Source organism: Pieris brassicae, chromosome 14 (genome assembly GCF_905147105.1).
Source record: "Pieris brassicae chromosome 14, ilPieBrab1.1, whole genome shotgun sequence".
Taxonomy (NCBI): Eukaryota; Metazoa; Arthropoda; class Insecta; order Lepidoptera; family Pieridae; genus Pieris; species Pieris brassicae.
Genome location: NC_059678.1, coordinates 4,798,959 through 4,820,626, shown reverse-complemented (window position 1 = coordinate 4,820,626; position 21,668 = coordinate 4,798,959). Strand labels below are relative to the sequence as shown.

At 35.5% G+C, this 21,668-nt stretch overlaps 2 protein-coding genes and 1 non-coding gene across 5 annotated transcripts; 2 read left to right on the top strand and 1 right to left on the bottom strand.

The window, feature by feature from the left end:
* Nucleotides 1–1,552: 1,552 nt before the first annotated feature.
* LOC123717987 (single-stranded DNA-binding protein 3) lies at nt 1,553–13,390 on the bottom strand. 3 transcript variants are annotated; one of them, XM_045674309.1, is made up of 6 exons: nt 12,920–13,390; nt 10,942–11,154; nt 10,356–10,511; nt 9,196–9,381; nt 5,543–5,650; nt 1,553–4,155 (listed from the first exon to the last, which is right to left on the bottom strand). In XM_045674309.1, the coding sequence occupies exons 1-6, from the start codon at nt 13,263–13,265 to the stop codon at nt 4,022–4,024; spliced, it is 1,143 nt and encodes a 380-aa protein (XP_045530265.1). In that variant the 5' UTR covers nt 13,266–13,390; the 3' UTR covers nt 1,553–4,021. The 3 variants fall into 3 exon arrangements, with proteins under 3 accessions (XP_045530265.1, XP_045530266.1, XP_045530267.1); XM_045674310.1 differs by having other exon boundaries at nt 4,045–4,182; XM_045674311.1 differs by having other exon boundaries at nt 4,094–4,170.
* A 2,185-nt stretch (nt 13,391–15,575) lies between these two features.
* On the top strand, nt 15,576–17,941 carry LOC123718138 (60S ribosomal protein L32). Its single transcript, XM_045674546.1, has 3 exons — nt 15,576–15,774; nt 16,512–16,621; nt 17,737–17,941. The coding sequence occupies exons 1-3, from the start codon at nt 15,660–15,662 to the stop codon at nt 17,914–17,916; spliced, it is 405 nt and encodes a 134-aa protein (XP_045530502.1). The 5' UTR covers nt 15,576–15,659; the 3' UTR covers nt 17,917–17,941.
* LOC123718249 lies at nt 17,098–17,229 on the top strand. Its single transcript, XR_006754951.1, has one exon. It is a non-coding gene; the product is annotated as a small nucleolar RNA psi18S-841/snoR66 (small nucleolar RNA).
* Nucleotides 17,942–21,668: the final 3,727 nt, after the last annotated feature.

The following is a 21,668-nucleotide window of genomic DNA, read 5'->3' as shown; positions in this document are numbered from 1 at the left end:
AAGAATTATACTAGAATAAAACTAATAGGTGATAACTATAGATGGTTAACGAATACATTATAACTGTTTTGATTAACTTTGTGTTTGATTTTATTTAAATATTACTTAGATTGATTTAAGTAGTAAAAGAGCTGTCCATGGTAATACATACCTAATTACTAAAAGGTAACTTGTAAATGATATTTTTATGGCTGTTTTTAAGCATTCACAGAGAAATATGCAACTTTTTAATATAGATTATGTTGTCATGTACATTTTCAGTAGCATACATAAAAACCAAGTTTGTATCTTCATTCTTTCAAAAACTATACAGTTATTTCTCTTGTAAATTTTCATTCAGAAATAAATAGGGGACAAATGCCCTTTTAGTATTTAGACATTCAAATGCAAACGGGGTTTGAACGACTCCAGAATTAGTGTCCATAAGTGTCTCACGTTGAAGCTTAAGAGGGCTTTGTCATTTTTTAATTTGTATATTAAAAAACCTAACCTTCTCGATTAAGTCCCATTCTTCGTCCTTCTGCCAGGCCTAATTTGATAGAACCTTGTGGTGGTTTTATTGGATGTCTGCCTGGTGAGTGTTGCGATTCCCGGTTGCGTTTGGGATGGTTATACAGTATTTAACTCCTGAAACATCCTCCTGTACATGACGGGACGGTTCGATTTCTAAGACAGGCACTTAGTACCTTAAAAGGTATGTGCTTGAAAACGAAATGCATTTTTGAGGATTCCTACAAAAATATTGGTACGTTTATGTACTATTATTTTCGAGAGCCCTGGTTTTTGCTGAGAGGGAGCCGGGATAATTAGCAGTAAGTCGGCTTACGTATCACGTACGAAGATGGACCAGCCCCTGTGTTACGATATGTGATTTGTAGACATTTTCTTAGCTGTGTTGGCCTAGTGGCATTTTCGTGCGAGTGCGTTTCCCCGAGGTCACAGAACCCCGGATGTGCATCAATGGTTGAGTTTCTGTCGCGTGTGTCGATGTACGCATTTAACAATCTCGTATGAAGGAAAACATCGTAAGGAAACCATCTTTAGTCCCAAAAAGTCGACGGCGTGTGTTAACCAAGGCTGATCACCTACTTACCCATTAGATTGACAGAAACCTGAGGCCTAGACCTATAAATGTTGTAGCGCCATAGCGTCGTCGGAGTTATTCGGACTAATAACTGAAGCTTTTTTATATAAAACAGCGGGCAAACGAGCAAGAAGGTCACTTCATGTTAATCGATACCGCCGCCCATGGACACTCACACGGCCTTAAAAGTGAAGCTGAGTTTCATCAGTCAAGGCAGAACAAAATACCATCCGTATCACCTAAACGTCCGTTCCACAACTGAGCGTTTCTTCAATTTGACTTACGGTCGAGCCCTGGCACTTGCGAGCCCTCTGGCATTGCCCATGGGCGGTATCACATACCTAACATAAAATGAGCCTCATCCCCATTTCATAAACGAAAAACGTAAATTCCATGCGACAGTATTCCATGGGCGAAAAATCTTAGCACAGGCTTCCTTTCGTTCAGGTTTAAAAATAAAACGACCAATCAATATATAATAACTATTTATGTAAGTATATAAACAGTACATCGATAAGAAAAAATAATTCATTTACCTAAATCGAAATTAAACATAATATAGTAAAACTATTGTTGACGAAAGACATCTAAACTAATAATAAAAATAAAAAAATATTATTTCGTAATATTCAATTTGACAACTGCCGAAATGTCAATCACCACTTTTCCCGCGCTCGCGTTAAAATTCGCGCGCTGACAGCTGACGCGTTTGACAATTCCAATCGAGTCATAGACAGGTGAGATAGTCTACGTTATGCGCTGTTTAAACAGACGTGAGTGTTTATGCTTTCATATCGGAATATATTGCGATAAATTTAGATTATCGCCATTTGAAGATTTAAGGAAGAATTTTTAAACGCGCTGTCTCCTTGTGAAATTTACATAGCAATGTATACTTGTTTATGGACTGTATTCAACAAAATGTCTTAAGTACCCTCACAATAGCTAAACTATATTTTAACATACAATCACACTACATATATTAAATTAAAAAAAAACCAATAGAAATTCCATTTTTTAAAAATTCATGTCCATTTGCAATTTATCGATCTATTTTACGCTAACTTAATCTATAAACACTGCACGTTTCAACAATTTTTCGGTCCTGGCAACAAAGAGAAAAAAACAAAAATATTTACAAATCCATGACAAAACTAGTGATGTGCACTCGTAAACATTTATCGATACTTTGCGATTCCAAATACGAATTTCGTTCGAAGCCGAGGACCCAAAACTTGCGGACTATGGACAGGGCGGAGCCCTAACTTAGATGCTACCTCACCGAAAAATCTCTATAATAACCTATTTTATACAAATTTCCATACACCCCGAAAAAAAATTATTAAATAGGTACCGGATTGAAATGAAATTTTAGTACAAAATTTCCTTCATAAAATCGCTTCGCGGGCTCCCAAAGGTTGGACACAAAATCAATTCCTGTAATTGATCGCCCGCGCTACATCTATATAATTATAATAATTTATGAATAAATGCATATTTTCAAAAACACATTTCGCTATGGGAATTATCAGAAATGTACAACTTTTTTTAAGGCAAACAAGCCTCCGGGACGCCCAAAAAGGGCAGTCATCCTGAACCCCCATTTTAGTTGGGCATCTACAGCTACCTTCCCCACTTTTACCGGCAGCGCAGGAGTCGATTTTAGGTTCCATACGCCAGCGTCATATCGCCTAAAAGCTGATTTTTAGCCATATAAAAATAATTTTCCCAAAAGTTCGGCAACCAATGAAACTTATAAATAAAAATACGAATCTAGGAACATTATATCTTAAACAAAAGCTAAAATAATTTATATTAAAAATGGAAGATGTACACCTACTTCTTTCAATTTTGGAATTTAAAAATCAAGTGTTCAGCGTGAAAAACACATTAGAACCAAAATCAAATATTTTTTAAGCAAATAAAAAGCCGATAACACTAAATTGATTACAATGTTGTTTCTTATTAAAATAATATAACTGAAAAATCTTTACTTAAAATAAATATGGAATTAAGTAATCTTGGCTAAAAACCGTTGTCAATATAAAAAAAATAATGTTAAAACATCGAAAACCATTCAAGCAATACTAATGTATTAATACACAATACATTTATATATTTAAATTAATTCTATTTAAAAACATATATTCGAAATAAAATTAATATCGACATGTATAGAACATCACTATTGCGTACGACAACTTGAATAAAGAATTTACAAATTCGCTACACAAGATGGCGGCGAAAAAATTTTTCCTAAACTGCCACTCCATAAAAATTCAAATTTCGAACTTCAATTGTGCAAAACAAAAATCGTCGACACAATAAAAAAAATTGCAAATGAATTGATTGAAGTCCTAGCACGAACTAAATAGTTACATATACACCGCGAATCGTTTCGCATAAACGCCAATATCGTGATTAAATTCGTGCTAGGCTCGCTGAATACTACGTTCCTTGTATTTTAAACAGTAGCCAATATCAATACATACATCTACTGTGCTATATTTTGGCAGATCGTACCGTTATGCAACAATAAAAAAGTATGAAACCACTTAGAACAGGTCGAAAATATATGACGTTCCCATTCCAAACTTTCATAACAGGAAGCTCGCATGTCATAACGCTGACAAACCGCCAAAATTCAAATATAGAAAACGGTGCACTAAAATTAATAAACGCGCCAATCGGATCGCGCGGGGTTGCCAACATACCGGTCTCCCATTTCTGAGATCAGACTCGCTTGAAATGGCGCCAAATTCAAATTTCGAAAAATTTACTGAACGCCGCGTAATTTCAATTCGATATTCAAAAATAACTCTACGCTAACGTGACGCACACATTGAAACGACACTTCACGTCACTGACATCTGACAGTTGACAGTTGGCGCCATCACGAATCAATGTATAATCCCGGTATGTTACGTCGAACCCCGCTCACTGCATAAAGTAGTCTGGGTGGTCTGGGTCCTTTTCGAATCGCTTCGCCTCCTCTTGCATGCTCTCTTTAATTTTCAAAATGGCGGCCGATTCCGTCTGGTCACTTTGATCCCCGCCGGGCCCACCGAAACCTTTCAATCAGAAATCAACAACACCACCTGTTTTAAATTATCATCTGATGCTCTGAATTCGAAGGCCCATACCCCAGAACGTATGTCAAAACACAGCAACTGTCACAAATGTCAAAACGACACGTCCTGGAGTACGTGCTTGCGTCCATATCATTCGGTGGCAATAATTATGAGTTTAATTTAAATATTTGAAATTTGGAAGTACATTACAAAATAAAACAAAAGTTTCAAAATATAAGTTTTAATGTACTTTTACAATTCAATTTAAAATGAACAAAATTATGTCAAATCGTATTTACATATGTTGTTTACAAATGTCAATTAATGTCACACGACACTTTACAATGAGTTTCTAAATCAGAGCAACAGATGGCGCAAATAGCAATGGCAAGATTATATACATAACACGACTTTACGCCGACACCTAGTCTACTTAGCCTATTAGGACGGTATTATAAAATTGTTTATAAGCTCGCAATGCTAAAATCAATAAATAGTTCATTATTAAGTATCAAAAGCTTTGAGAGCTTTAGCAGACCGAGCTTAAAACATCAGCAGTTTTACAAGGATATTTTGGCAGTTAATAATGCGTAGGTACAAAAAAACGAAAACATGGAAATTTATTCAGGCACGAGATTTGCTGTTTGACATCTGTTCGTCAAAAACGTGATCGATTTTGACAAAAAGGCGTCAAGTCTCGCTTCTGACGAACTTAGCGCTTTGCCTGACTGTACATCAAACACGTGTTCGATCAATCGATTCGATTTTGACATACGGGAGTAACAAGTCGTTTCGGAATCTCACTTTCTGAGTCGAGACTCATATGTTCTAGACTATGGAAGTAATTAGCGCTGAGTCTTGACACTGAATCACCTTAAACTCCGTAGCTGTTAACAAAGCCCAGCCAAAACAACCTTGTAAAACTTAGGACTATATTCCAAAACATTTCTTGAGCACTGTCAAACAAAATGTCAAGCTTAGAGAGGTTAGGGGCCTACCAGGACATTTTGCCAGTCAAAAAACCCGGGTCACGTGACCGAACATTTCTTAGATTCCCGAGTCGTGTTTATTTTTCTACCGTTATCTCCACGAATGTTACTGCTTTGTTTGTTACTTACTGCTGAATGTTCTCCGTAACTTGCAATGCCGATTCCGATATGTTTCTATAAAATTTCGTTGTTCTGTCAATATTCAGTTAATAACCGTTAATTAGAAGTTACAGAGTCACCGCACTGGTTTATTTTCCACATTTTTGCTATCATAGCAATTACCTGTACATTTTTGACTTGGCTGGTCGAACCTGATAAGCCCCCAAAGCATCAAACTTTTCATCGCCTAAAGTGCTTAATTGACAAACGCGCCATCTAGTACTTCATAAAACACTTACTTAAGTTGTAATCCCCCATTCCCGAGGCCGAGTCCTCGCGGGGCGTTCCCGGCCCTCCACCACCGACTCCACCCGGAGACGACTTCATACCATCAACACCACCTAACCCTGTTATACATGAACAATACAAAGGAATTAACTAAAACAATTTGTGTTGGTCAGTTCTGTTTGGACTAAATACGTTCATACTACATAATTTCTTTACAAATCTTTTTTTATGCCAAATAGGTTTGACATTTTCAGGCAACTTAGACACAGAAATTACTTGATCAGTATTAATTTTTTACAAATCTTTATGTCAAATGGGTTTTGACATTTTCAGGCAACTTAGACACAGAAATTACAAGATCAATATATTCAATTTTAGAAATCTTTATGTCAAATGGGTTTTGACATTTTCAGGCAACTTAAGCAAACATAAATTACTTAGTCAGCCATCAGATGTATGAGGCAAGAATAAGTAAGGTACATAAGGGAAAAAGGTTCAAAAAAGCCATGGGACAGTTCTCGTTCCGCACAGCCTAGTCCCTTAGTCCAAAAGCCACATCATCATTCATCAATCATCGGCATCACAAGCCACAAACTTCGCTAGGGCAAAGTCAAATATGTCAAGCTACGAATAGAAAAACAGACCGATTTGACAGCTCTTGTTTGAGTGACGTTCTAGAAATCGGTCACCAGTGATAAATTATAACAGACTAAACTTTCTACTGTATCGAAAACGAGCAAACATCGTCAACTAATAAAGATTGGAGCACAAGTACATTCAAAATTATGTCCGTGTCACCTTCGCTTTGCCCGTTGTGGCTGTGGTGCTGCGACCATGGGTTATGCTCGCCGGCAATCAGAAACACGGATTTTATCATCGTGTACGTGTTGTCATTCTGATATTGACATTGCATGACATTGACAGTCCGCAAATTTACATGTAGCTGTGCTTTATAGTATTCTTTATCAGATAGTAAAAAAAAACCTTTTTCTAATTCAATATATTGCCGTAAATATCGATGTTAATAGCGATGTTATACAATTTGACAGATAAGGGCAATCTCTGTACTTTACAACATTGCCCCACTTAGAAGCCATACAACTCCATGATACGTATATATATACCTAAAATAAGTTCCCAAAAAGTAACTAGTGTTGTAACTAATTAAAAATGCATGAATATATTAATTAAAACTCAAAATATAATATAAATTAGTTCTAAATTTACGTACAAGGAGTGGTTCATCATCTGGAGGCTGGTAGGTAGCACGCTTAGATTAGTTCTGTTTCGAGTATTATACTGATGAAAGTCACCATTTGTTTTAAAATGGTTTATATTTACGAAACGTTTCAATAGTAACATCATAAAAACGTCAAAAAGTCTAACACTCGACCACACTGATGTCAAACAATTTTCTATTCGTGGGCGTAACGTGAGCTCTGTCAAGTTGTTAAGTCAGCGCGTGAACCAAAAAGATCTTTGACATATGTCAAATCTCGAATTGTCAAGTGCCCATATTATTTGAATGAAAAAATGGCAGCAATTTTTTTTAGGCGTTATTGGGGATGACCCAGAAAGAGTTGAGAGATGAACTTTCAAATGTCAAAGTGGCCCATAGACAACGATGTACCATTACAAAAGTCGAACAAATCTTAAAATAAGAATACAATTCAATCACACTATACGAGTGTTTTCTTGTTTATTAACATGGTAAACCAGTGGCACTACAACCTTTTTAGGTCTGGATCTCAGATTTCTGTATCTGTTTCATAAATAAATTATCATTCTAACAGGAAAGTAGGTGATCAGCCTCCTGTGTCTGACGACTTTTGAGGCAAGCCGGTTTCCTCACGATGTTTTCCTTCACCGTTCGAGCGAAAGTTAAATGTGCTGAGAAAGTCCATTGGTGCACAGCCGGGTCTCGGACCTACGACTTCAGGAATGAGACTGGCACGCTGAAGACACCAGCCCAACACTGCCACGTATAGGCTCTATAGTCAATAATGAATCGAAATTGTTTATGAAATCTTATTATAGCCAGCAAATCAAGCGACACAAGTGGAACCCGCTAGAGCTTGGCAAAAGCAAATCTGGTCGTTCGGCAGATGAGGCAGAGTGCTGGAAAGGCTTGGAGTGAGGTGAAGACAACGCAATGGAGACTCACTGTGGACACCATATGTCCCATACGGTTTTTAGGACATTAAGTCAAGTATGTGATTGGGAGGTTCCCAACTGGAACTACTTGTGGTGACTGGTCGTGCTTGGATTCGTGTATGCGGTGATGTTAGCTCGTCTGATGTTAAGTGAAGCCGCCCATGGGCACTCACATTGCCAGAAGGCTCGCCAATGTTGGCTTTATATGAATTGGTACGGTCTTTTCTTGACGGACCCCAAGTCGAATTAATTCGTAAATACCCAACGCCCATGGACACACTCAATGTCAAAGGGCTCGCAAGTGCGTCGCCGATCTTTTAAGAATTGGTACGCTCTTTTCTTGACGGATCCTATGTCGAATTAATTCGTAAATACCCACCGCCCATGGACACACTCAATGCCAGAGGTCTCGCCAGTGCGTCGCCGGCCTTTTAAGAATTGGTACGCTCTTTTCTTGACGGACCCTATGTCGAATTAATTCGTAAATACCCACCGCCCATGTACACACTCAATGCCAGAGGTCTCGCCAGTGCGTCGCCGGCCTTTTAAGAATTGGTACGCTCTTTTCTTGACGGACCCTATGTCGAATTAATTCGTAAATACCCACCGCCCATGTACACACTCAATGCCAGAGGTCTCGCCAGTGCGTCGCCGGCCTTTTAAGAATTGGTACGCTCTTTTCTTGACGGACCCTATGTCGAATTAATTCGTAAATACCCACCGCCCATGTACACACTCAATGCCAGAGGTCTCGCCAGTGCGTCGCCGGCCTTTTAAGAATTGGTACGCTCTTTTCTTGACGGACCCTATGTCGAATTAATTCGTAAATACCCACCGCCCATGTACACACTCAATGCCAGAGGTCTCGCCAGTGCGTCGCCGGCCTTTTAAGAATTGGTACGCTCTTTTCTTGACGGACCCTATGTCGAATTAATTCGTAAATACCCACCGCCCATGTACACTCACATTGCCAGAGGGCTCGCAAGTGCGACCCTAAGTCAAATTGGTTCGGAAATACTTCAGTGGGCAGCAGGTTCCACATGGTGGTGGGCGGAAGAATCTGCCTTAAGAAACACTCAGTTGTGATACGGATCGTATTTCGTATTCTGCCTCGACAATGAATCTCAGCTGCAGGTATCCGAACAACTCCTCTAAACACTCTTCATGGTAAATGCGGCAGAAGATGAAGAGAAACCCTTCATCTCTACGGAATTGCCATCGCATATTTTTAAACCAAGAAATATAATGAATATTAATCAGGAAATGTTCTCATCGAGTCAATTCTTCTCTTTCTATTCTTTTCAGTTTGGAATCATTGCACGTTACGACCAATCAGGGCAGAGCAAATACATGACAGTTCAGGGAACGCAGGCCTGTTCTGATCGAGTCCTCATTGGAGCATTGTGGTGATGAGGTTGGATCTAGAAGGTCGTGATTAAGTGGGATCGGTTGTATTGTTAACAGGATATCCAAATTAAATTCCTATCATAGTATATAAAAAATCACTTACCCGAGTTCGACGAATCCTGTGGGCTCGGCATTATGGGTGTAGGGGGCCCCGGGGGTCCATTCGACCCCGGCGGCGCCCCGTACGCCCCCGGCGAGCCGCCGCTGTAATTAAGGGGCGCTGAGCCCCCGGCTGACCCACTACCGCCAGCCCATGCGCCCCTCGGCCCCATTCCCATTGGAGGCATGCCTGTATCATTAAATATTTGTATTACCTATCTAACCCAAATACCAGCGGCGGTCTGGGCCTCAGAATTCTGTGTCCATCGGCAAGTAGGTGATCAGCCTTCTGTGCCTCAGGACTGACCCCAGGGATGAGAGTCGCTCGGTGAAGCCAAATGCTTATTCTTGTGTCAGTGTGTAGTGAAACAGCAGAGTATATTTTGTGAGAATAGGTTGAACTCTATTTTTGATTGTTTTGGTATTCAAATACATAATAATAAACCTTATTTTTCAATCTTACACCAGCAAATTTTATTAATGTTATTAGTACTGTAGATCTTTCTATCTTATAAAATTGTATTTCCAACTTTAAAAAAAGGATATTTCCAAATTCGAATAAAATGTGATATTACCAAATTTAAAAAGTGATATTTTCAAATTTAAAAAAAAAAGTTATATTTCCAAATTTAAAAAAAGTGATATTTCCAAATTTAAAAAAAAAGTTATATTTCCAAATTTAAAAAAGTGATATTTCCAAATTTAAAAAAGTGATATTTCCAAATTTAAAAAAAGTGATATTTCCAAATTTAAAAAAAAAGTTATATTTCCAAATTTAAAAAAAGTTATATTTCCAAATTTAAAAAAAGTGATATTTCCAAATTTAAAAAAAAAGTGATATTTCCAAATTTAAAAGTGGTACGTCCAAATTTAAAAAAAAGTAGTATCCAAAATTAAAAAAAAATTGTATTACCAAATTTAAAAATGAATTTTCCAAAATTAATAAAAACATTCTTTGTAAAAATAATTAAATTTTCTACTATTCAGGTTAACAGTGATCCATCAACTAATTGTAATTATAGATTTCAAATTGTGTACGAGGGCTACAGGGAGACTAAAAAAGACCCGAATGAAGATGTCATGATGATGGTATTTAGATGAAAACCTTTATTTTTAACCTGACTAGCCAAATAACTAGCATTATAACAATAAGTAATAATATACCTGCTCCCTGCGGCGGTGGGCCTCTCATACCAGCAGCGTAGGCCCCGGGGCTCATGGGCCCCATGCCTGGTCGCGGAGGTGTCATACGAGGCCCGCCGAGCATTCCGGCACCACCCGCACCACCCCTTTCCAACGAGTTGCCCATCATACCTTGTCCTGAGGAAAAAAAATTAACCTATAAAAAGATTTCACACTAAGTCAAATGTAAAATTTTATGATTTAAAAATTGTGTAAATTGTACCATATTTTATATATTTTTGTTACTCTTCGAATCTCTTCCAATCAACCGTGGTAGGGACAAGAAAAAGATGGCGCGTAACTGAAAAATGTGACGCGTAACCGAACAATGTGACGCGTAACCGAAATTTTTTTTTCCAACGCCGATAAAATAGTTTCACTTCAAAAAAAATGAACTCTTATGCTTTCCATGCTAAATAATTTTTCCGCTAGGAATCAAACTAACTATATTATATACACCATGAGCTTTACAATTGCCATATGCTGATCAGGGCGGAGACTTTTTATTCAATCTACAATTTTTATTTTTTTACTATATTCTGCAAACAAAAAAAAACTCCAATCCCACCTGGTGGTCCATTAAAGTCGTTGCCCATTCCCATTCGTACAGCTGATCGTGGTCCGCCTGAATACCATGGTCCAATAAACGGTTGTCCGGAGCCCATCAGCTGCGGCTGTGGCCCGTGGGGTGATGGCTGAGAACCTGGATGTGGGGCTGGTGGTGACGGCCGGAGTGAGGAGTTGGGGAAGAAACCGGGTGGCATTCCACCTCCACCCATGCCTGGAATTAATTATCATTTAATTAAGAATCTGGTACGACTCTTCTTGAGGTCAAAACTCAAATATGACAATTTTTAAATCTTTCATTCAACTTTCTATCAATTATTATAGTGACAATAATATACTAAGGCAAGTGCTCAAACTAGTATTATGCACAACAGACCTAATGAAAGTCTAAGTGCAAAAACTGAGACCACCAACCATTTACCAAGTACTAGGACCAAGGACCTGTATAGTTGACTGGACAATAACTCCTCTGTGGTAAATGTAATATTGAACAAAAAAAGGTATAACTGATTTTTTCGACGTGTCATTGATAAATTCAGACAACATACAAGTCCATCCAAACCAAATATTTCTCTTTTTAAATGCACTATACATAATTTGTAAACACTGTAAGGAATTAAGCCAGTCTTAGGTAAAGTTAATCTCATACAAGTCTTGACATTTGTTAAAAATACAAATATCAATGTAAACACCTGGTGACAACCACTTCAATATTTTCTGTATGTAAAGTTCTTTAACTATCAGTTTACTACCAGTTTTTTAAGAAAATTTAATTTGCCCACACCTAATTATTACACATAATTGAATTATACAACTATATGACAGACAAAGTAATTTATTTTTAACCCATAACACAAAAGAAGGGTATAATAAGTTTAAAGCATGCATGCACTTGTATGCTGTGACAACATAGCGCCTAAATGAATGCAATGTATATAGGGACGAACCTGCAATTTATGAAGGTGTTATACTTGAGAATTTAAAACTTTTCAAAAATATGATTATACATTAAGAGGTGTCTTTAAAGAGCCCTGTGTTTAAACAGTTCTTATATATTTTAATTTAGATAGGAAAGAAAGATAATGCCTTCTCTGTCAACTTTATTACGAATTCGTTACTTGCCAATTAAAATACACAAAATAAATTATTCAGGATTGACAAGGTCGCAAAAGTACTAAGTTAATAGAGTTTTTTATATGCTACACTTTTTATATACACCTAAAATAATATGTTTTTGAACAAATCAGATACATACTCTGGAGACCCTAAAAACATATCTGAAACATAAAACTTGTACTACATTTTATAGATTTGTTTAAGTAATAGGGTAAATACTAAGTTTTTAAGCATAATACCAACTGTATTAACCTACCATGAAATAAGTGTATTTCTGTTAGTATTGGAGAAAGCACAATCCATTTGGTAGCTAGATATTGTAATGATCATACAAACTTAGCCATGGCTCATTTTATAAAAAGGTATTGAATGTTCTTATCACTTATTATATCTACTTTATGAATTATATTGATTATTGACAACCTTCAAATTCAACATACAAATTCACATTGAACTTTTACTGTTTAATATAGATTTTATTATTAATTACTTATTAATTGATATATATATAGTACTATACTATAAATATTTTCTTTACATATTGATAATATTGATTGTTTATTTTTTAATTATACTGGCTAGATGCTATAATTGTATATTATATCCTTAGTTATTTTTATACAAAAGTGATCAAATAGATGGACATAAAAATTCATGTTGCTATGCCATTTTCACAATTACTCAGCACTCTCTCTTTTTCATGGATAAATTAACAATGTAAACTCATTATAACCAAATGAAAAACGTCGAAAACACAACATTATTTGCACAAAAAGATAAGAAACATAGTGTCCTAGAAATCCAATTTCTAGATGTTAACAACCTCATTTATGTTGGGTGAATGTTAAAAATAGCTCGCTTACCATCGTTTGGCGGCGCTGGGCCAGCATTGTGACCGATTCCGTTAACACCGTATCCAGAATTGACAAATCCATAGTCGTGAAATGCCTTCGCTTCTGAAGAATGCTCACATGTGTCCCGCCGTTCTGGCGCGGCGCAGTAAAGATCCCAGAACACACACCACCACGAGTGAAGGAACCCAGGGGGTTCTCCAAGCGTTATATTCTTCTCCCATCGGATTTCCGAAAGGAAAGTTTGCGCCGCTTTCTGTGCCCCAACATGCAGTAAGTATTCGTAGACATAGAGGGCCAACTTCTCGCGTGCCTGAGCGTCCGAAGGTACCGTAGAGCCTTTGCCCTTGGCATACATATCGACTGAAAGCCGACGTTTATGTTAGAATTGTTTATTATTTACATTAACGCTTTATATCAATAAATTCAACTACACAAAATGTCATTGATCGATGGCGACATTTGGCGTCTGTGGCATAGAGAAATCGGATTGTTTTCTATTTCCAACTGTACATTTTTGTTATGTCATATAATATTGACTATGGTTTATACAGACTAAACAAACAGTTAAATATAATGTAACAGAGTACAAATAAAAGGTAATTAGATTTTTGTACGAATTATATATTTTTACTCATTCGTTTTTCATTGCATGTATGTATTTATATTAATTGAATAATTATATTTCAAATGATATTAAGTTATTCATTTGGAAGTAATAAAAAAAAATTAAATATGGCTTGCATTTATTTCAAATAAATTATAACACGAAATTATTTAATAATCAAAATATTTTATCTTGATATGAGAAAATAACGATTGTGATGTTATTTATTGCATCGCATTGTTAAAAAATCTTTTTATTGTCATTTAAAAAAAAATATTTAGACTTTTACTTGCACTAAACTCAGTCAGCTTTCAGTAGTGTTTTGAGTTATGGTATAGTCTTTATGCCCGCCTTCCACTGCGTAAGTGTTGAGCGAGAAATAGTTTACCGGCGGAACGGAGTTTAAATTAATTAATTTAAACGAAAAAAGGCAAAAACTATTATCATTTATAATAGTTTTTGCCTTCCACTAAGAAAGATTTTTAAATTTATCTACTTCGCCGTCCACTGACAACGATGTCTACTAGGTGGAGCGAGAAGTGAAAAATGAACGACTACTCCATTCATTTTGTTCCCAGTTCTCCCTCCATCCATCGAGATTGGGCGTCTTTTTGGAAACGGGGTGCTGAGCACCAGTATTAAACAGCACTTCGTAGCATCAAGACGTTTTTTTTGTAAATTTCATAAATACTAGATTCATCCGGTAAAGATGATTTTATTAATATGGTAAATAAAATCTTACAACTTTATCGCTATAAACAGAAGCATAACCGGCACAAATCAAGATTTTGGATCAATTATCACATTTGAGGAAGGCCCGCAAAAGGAGATCTATTATGAATGTACAACAATTTGCAAGACGACTCCGTTCAATACTATTTTTCAAGAGCATACGTAGCGAACTCGACTTTACTCGGTTGCTCCGCTCTGCTTTAGCTTTTTGCAGTGGAAGTAATTATATGAAATATAATAAAACTAGTTCAGCGAGTTTCACACGGAGTCCATGGGAAACTCGCTCAAATCTCTATTCTCGTATGTGACTCTTTCAACTCGCTAACTCCGCTCCGCTCCTCTCCTCTTTGGTACATGTATGAAAATCATCGTTACAAGTATAGCGGAGTCTGTAATGGGTCCGTTCCGCTCACTACGGAAGGCGGGCATTAGTAAACGTTAAGAGAGTGCAAAATCAAAAGGATTAATCAAGGATTTGAATTTCATAAAGGTATATGATTTTTAATTTAAAAGCAATAAAGAAAAAAATACTTTACTACAATTTCAATAGTTAACTTTGATGAAAAACACAATATAATATCAATTCCACGGTTATAAAACTCCCACTTCATTTTCCACTTTTTCTCCAAACACTTTCGCATTTATAATATTGTTGCGAAAATAAAATACGTTATTATTCAATTAGAAAGAAAGCTAAATAAAATTTGAAGTCATATTTAACGTAATATGTATATGTGAAAATATGTGTAATTCCTATATAATTTATTTTACATGGTATGTACCATAAAAGGACATATCTGCTACTTGCCGACAAAGAATTATCTGACATTTTGGCCATACAATGCGCACAGGTGACGAGAACTTGGAGAAACTTATCGTGTACCACCATAAGGACCGATGAAGCGAAAGATTCATCTTCCTCAAAACTGATAAGATAAGTGCAGGTCAGAATGCTCGCTCCATATGTTTCGTTGATTATCACGAAGCTCAGACATGAGTTACTGACTGAAAAAAGAGGGATATGAAAAATATTTGATACATTGCTCTAGGTGTTGATGTTGTCTCATTGCACGTTCATGACGTCATGGCTTACATATTGCATAAGTTAAATGATTGTCTGACCACAAACTGTTTTAATTTATGATTAAAAATGTCGTAGCGGCAAAATAATAATTTTGATATAAATAAACATTAAACCAATTTAAAAACAATGTTTTCAAAAATCCAAAATAAGGAAATTTTCTGTGGAAGTTCATAGACAATATATTTCTGATAAAAAAAATAATTGAAATATTGACAGTGAAAACACATATAACCTCTGGGAATTGTAATTGTCTATACCTTCTTCCTTTTTGTGCGGCCGTGTCACCGCGTGGTTCACAGCCGTGTTTCGTGTAAGAAACAAAACTCAAAATGGCAATCAGACCTGTATATAGGCCTACTATCGTCAAAAAGAGGACGAAAAGATTCATCAGACATCAATCTGATCGCTATGACAAACTTAAACGCAACTGGCGTAAACCCAGAGGTAAGATGGTGTTTTTTTGTAACTCGAGCACGTTTTACTCAAAATAATCGTCAAGAATTTACTATTACATATATTTCACATCGTATAACTCCATAGCATTTTATTTTTAGCATAACAAAGATCACACTTTGTCTATATTTATCAACCATATTTTTTGAGGTTATATTTATATATCATAGCAAAACCTGTAACGCTAGATGATATTAAATACCCGTTTATATTACCCATAGTGCTTTGTAGTCTTGAAACTGCTAGTTCTTTAAACGCTCATGTAGTTGTCATCTGCTTGAATAGTTGTAATTCTTATGCATGATGTTGTATCACTCTTTGAAATGATTTAAAAAAAAATAGTACACATAAGTAGTTAAATCTTAGAAATAGACTCAACCTCGTGAATCTCATAAGAAGTGAATATTATACAAATTAGGGTACATAATTAAGATGCAAGGGCACTCTGTGCTAATTTCCCTATAAGTTAGTAGCAATTTGTTACTTTGCTATAATAAATCTACTAAACCCTATTCCGAGAACTACTACATGGTTACTTGGTCATCTTAGTAGAGACAACTTTTACTTACAAACACTATATTTAGTTCTTTACACTGATATTTATTAAGTTATTTTTGGAAGTATTGCTAAAAAAATTAATGCAATATTTAGTATAGTCTTTTAACAGACTAAATAGGTAGTGTATACAACATATTTATAATACTTAAATCTCCTTTTGTGAATTTCAGGTATTGACAACAGGGTCCGTAGGCGTTTCAAGGGACAGTACTTGATGCCCAGCATTGGATACGGTTCAAACAAGAAGACACGTCACATGCTACCCAATGGCTTCCGCAAGGTAATTACAATGCTTATAGTTATTACAACTTAACTCATCCAATTAATCAATTTACTAAGCCAGCTTAACTTCAACCCTGCATATTAAAAGTCCTCTTGGAACTGTAATAATAAACTTCATTTGATGTCTTGCCTTTATACAACTTACTATTGACTGAAAACTATATTTGTATATAAAAAGCACATTACATAGAATGTTAATCTAAGGGAAGGGAATCCAATCCTTATACTAAGGATGTAAGCCAAAAAGCTGTATGTAAAACCAATAAAGTTTATATTAGGCGCTTAGTGAACATAATATTCCTGGACTAACATTGACAACTATGGGCTTGTGTCTCAATTACAAAGTATTTTTATCTAAAATACCTCAAGAGTAAACAGGACCCTAATTATATTCCTTAATGAGAATTAAGTAATAAGAATCTTAGTTACTCACTAATATTTAATTATAAATTTCTAAATATATACCTTTATATATGCGAGGGCACTCTGTGCTAATCATAATCAATATGTTAGTAACAATTTGTTACCTTGCTAGATTAAATTCTACTAAACCCTATTCCGAGAACCACTACATGGTTACTTGGTCATATTAGTAGAAACAATTAAAATAACATTTCAGTATAAGTCCTAAACATAATCCATAAGTTATTGTATCTGTCCAAATCATCACATAGTCCACACATATATGTCAATGGAAGCTGTACGTTAAGATAAACCTCGTGAGATCTTTTGACAAACAAGTTGGTTATTTTAACACCTGTTGCCTTATCAATTATAAGCAATCTCAAGAGTTGTGCTAATAAAGAGCATTAATAGAATAGAAATAATATTTAACATTACAAACCATATTAATAATATAATATTTTGGTATGGTAATATATGGTATAACTAACCGTTGAACTAACTGTTGAACCGTTCCTACATGGGCCATTGTGTCCTAGTAACTAACACAGTACTTAACCAATGTATGTGTTTGTCTGCTTAAAGATATAATAGTTATTATTCTAAAAACATACATCAATACAATTAATATAATCAGACCGGGTTATCGTGAATTTGTCTTAATAGGAGTAAAGAAAGTTGGTGTTTTAAGCTAGAATTATTTTAATCCAGGTGATAGTACACAACGTCAAAGAGCTAGAGATCCTTATGATGCAAAACCGTAAATACTGTGCGGAGATTGCACACGCTGTATCCTCCAAGAAGCGGAAGGCGATCGTCGAGCGCGCCCAACAGCTCAGTATCAGAGTGACAAACGCAGCGGCGCGTCTCCGAAGCCAGGAGAATGAATAAGCTAACAAATAAATTTAAGAAAGTTGATTGTTTTTTATTTTAACTGTGTTTATTATCTATTTTGTTGTAGACTGAGTCATTTTTGAACAACCTCCCCCCGCCATTAGTTTTCAGTACCCAATAGTAAAACGTTTCGTGACCACCTACCTAAATTTTACCATTATGTGGTGTAAAGTACTGGAAAATTGAAAATAATATTAACAATAACATGAAATTCAATCCGCGTACCGCATCATAATGTATTACAAGACAACAAATTAAAAGCCGAAAATAATAGTCAAAATTAGGTTAGGGTAAAAAAAAACACCTTCACCGGGGAAGGCGAGGACGTTTACTGTAAACTTCGCTCACTCCAGTGAGCTTCAGGCGATTGACCACCCCGCCACCGCCCAAGCCGAGGTTTTCAGTCTCACAGGACTTTGGCTAGTCGCGGGATAAAACGCCAAAACAGCTCGCGCTGAGCTGTAAAGACCCTTAAGGCCAACGGTGAGATTCTATTCTTTAAAAAAAACCGGATTCCATTGTATTGCAGTTGGATATTTAAAGATATTGGTGTTTTATAATTGACTAAACATTTCATCAGATCTGGCACAAATTCTTACTGATTAAATTGATATCTCATATAAATAAGAAGTGTTGGAGGCAGTGAGAGGTATTTAGGAATGATACATAGACAATTAGAACTAGCATTGTCTTTGCTCAATATTGGCTGTGGGCATATATGGGCACAATTTGTCAAAAAGAGACAAAAGATTGCCATACTGCTATTTATAGCTTCAACTATAACCTAAAAACAATATCAAGTACTAGCTGTAATTGTTTATGAATGAATTGTATTGAATAAAAGTGTAATAATTTATTTGTTATAGTGGTACAATCTAAAGTTCGCATATTCTGACAAAGGCGTGCAAATTTGTCTTAAAACGAATTTTACATAGAAGTAACATATATTATGAGTCATATCATAGTATTGTCTTTTCTTAACATAGCTTTTACACATTAAGAAACACTTTTTAAACGGATTGAAACTATGTATTATTATTATAAATTTATAATTATTTACATAAATTTAAATTAATTTTTTTCCGACGTTTCGCGTGCTTTACAGCGTGCGTGGTCACGGTGACCGTCCGTTTAAAAAGTGTTTTCTTAGAGTCATGTCATTCTTATATTATTTGTAGTGATAAAATTTATTAATTTAACACATTATTTATAGAATCTTTTTTTCCAAAAGAACATTTTAGAACGAATTCGTTAGTTTAAGACATAAATAACAAGCACACAATCAGTCACACAGATACACACACAAAACACGCATGAATAGAATAAGTTCATAGATTTTACAGAGACACTATGAGAATTACATTTTATTTAATTTTTTACCGGCTTTGTTTCATGGCAGGGTTTTGTTTTGTATTATTTTCTAACAACCGTCTCAATATGTCTCAACTCATGTATTTTATGTAAAATTTAAGACACAATAAACATTTAAGTCGACTTTTAAAAACTCTAGTTGGAAGATCTTTTAATGTTTTGGTAACCTTAATTGCCATACAAAATTTGGTCTTCGTATACAATTCCAGATGAATTTTTGGCACAGCCAATTTCTCCCCATGTCTTCTTCCACTGATGTCTATTCCCGTTGACTTAAAAATAGTCATTTTTTGTGAACGAATAAGAACATTTTGCTCTAATACATATTTTATACCTTAATGACTTTGACTGAATTTCATGAGACATGCGTGATAAACAGCTAATACCGTATCATGGTTAACAGTTTCTCTTAGTCGTTATAACACAAACGAAGTTGTCTACTTTATTCTGTAATTTCAATATGTGCTTTCCAATTACAAAATGTTTCCGAAGTGGTTCCTTGTCTCAGAAGGCTGTTAGTATCTCGTTTAAAACTGTACTTTCTCGTCGGATCGGTTTTAAACATTTAAAATACATCATATGAAAATATCATTTTCGAACTTCACGAAAATCCTGCTTAAAAACTGCAATGAATTAACTTATTTAGATAAAAACTATGCGTGATCGCATCGCGTGCTTTGCTAAAATAATTCAAACCTTACCGAACTTCTGTCAAAAGAAGGATGTGCTTATGCAACATTACAAAATTCATTCATTCATTTCAGATTTCTGTAAATATTGCCTGGTCCATTGTTTATAGAGGCAAGTGGGTAGGATTGGCCTTTTGAACATGCTGGCGAATTTTGGATGTAATCGAATATATTATCATATAAATAAACCAAGCTCGTACCAAGTACGGCTTGTTAAAGTTTTATACAGTATGCTCACAAACTTATTTAAATATATATTATCATATAAATAAAAATGTGTGCGTGTATTTCTTTATGACCTTATTTTTCTGAAAATGATCTACTATATGCAACTTTACCGAAATTGGTTAAATAAAGTTAAATTAGATAAAGTTTAACTAAAAGCTTATTATCATAGACAATACAAATAATATAATTATTTCATTATATCTTAATACAACTAAGATTGTTACAGAATTTCATTAATTGTAATAGATTTATTACTATCATTGTTATCGTTATTATATTTTGTTTGTTATTATTCTTCGAATCTCTTCAAATCAACCATGGTAAGGACAAAAAAAGATGGTGCATAACCGAACAATGTGACGGTAATTTTTTTCTAACGCCGATAAAGAAGTTCAAAATTTGCAAAAGTTGCGCGAAAATATATATATTTATACTATGTATATTGATGTTGATTAGAGTTATGAACTCATGCCTGCCATATGCATGCCAAACATGGAAATTTACAAATAAAACAATATAAATACATGTCGACGGGGTATGGAAAGGAGCATGCTAAACATTAAAAAAGGAAAAATATGATCAGATACGAAAGCAATTGATGCTCAAAGCCACGCAAAGAAAACTGAAGTGGAAGTGTGTGGGCATGTGGGCGCATCAAAGGTGGACGAAAACGGTAACTACATGGAGAGTCCCACTAGGTAAACGATACAGAGGCAGACTTTACGATGGAATGAAGACATTAAAAAAAAATCGCGGTTTCTCAATCAATGCAAATAGCTCGGGTAAGAAAAATATGGCAAGCCTTGGAGGAGGCCATTATCGGAGAGAGTCCCTGATACATACTAACACAGGATAATCACATATTTCCCATATGTTATCACTTGAGAAGAAAATTTCTTATTAAAATCTAAATTCTAATGTAAACAATAAGCTAAGGGTTTAGAATAAAGAGTAAGGAAGCACTGGTCTGAAACCGTTATCCTGGGCGTAGGAATAATAATAATTATTGAAATTTTTTACAGTTGCATGCAGCGGTCCACCGAGCAGATCACTCGCAAAATGGTATGGAAAACGCTCATTGGCAATGTTATGATATTTTTTATGATGCACGAGCTCGTACCAAGTACGGCTTGTTAAAGTTTTATACAGTATGCTCACAAACTTATTTAATTATATTTTTTCTGATCTCCACTTGCCACTTGCTACCCTCTCTTGCTTCATCCACTTTCATAACATTTACCATGCATTTTTTTATATAACAAAAGGCGAATGGGCTTATTTGATGTTAAGTGAAGCCGCCCATGGACACTCACATTGCCAGCATGCTCGCCAATGTTGGCTTTATAAGAATTGGTACGCTCTTTTGAACTTACTACTAATACTTCTGACGGCAGCTGGCCGCAGCTCCGTCCGTTTGCTTCCTGTTAAATAATAAAAAAAATAGCATTGAATTTCTTTGTA

Bases quoted from the DNA above. Each gene is read 5' to 3' on its own strand.
- LOC123717987 (XM_045674309.1), bottom strand. From the start codon at position 13,265: ATGTATGCCAAGGGCAAAGGCTCTACGGTACCTTCGGACGCTCAGGCA. The intron at 10,512-10,941 runs GTGGGATTGGAG...TTTTTTCCTCAG, and splicing joins CGACTTTAATGGACCACCAG to GACAAGGTATGATGGGCAAC. The intron at 9,382-10,355 runs GTATATTATTAC...TTAATGATACAG, and splicing joins CCCACCGCCGCAGGGAGCAG to GCATGCCTCCAATGGGAATG.
- LOC123718138 (XM_045674546.1), top strand. From the start codon at position 15,660: ATGGCAATCAGACCTGTATATAGGCCTACTATCGTCAAAAAGAGGACG. The intron at 15,775-16,511 runs GTAAGATGGTGT...TGTGAATTTCAG, and splicing joins CAACTGGCGTAAACCCAGAG to GTATTGACAACAGGGTCCGT. The intron at 16,622-17,736 runs GTAATTACAATG...ATTTTAATCCAG, and splicing joins TACCCAATGGCTTCCGCAAG to GTGATAGTACACAACGTCAA.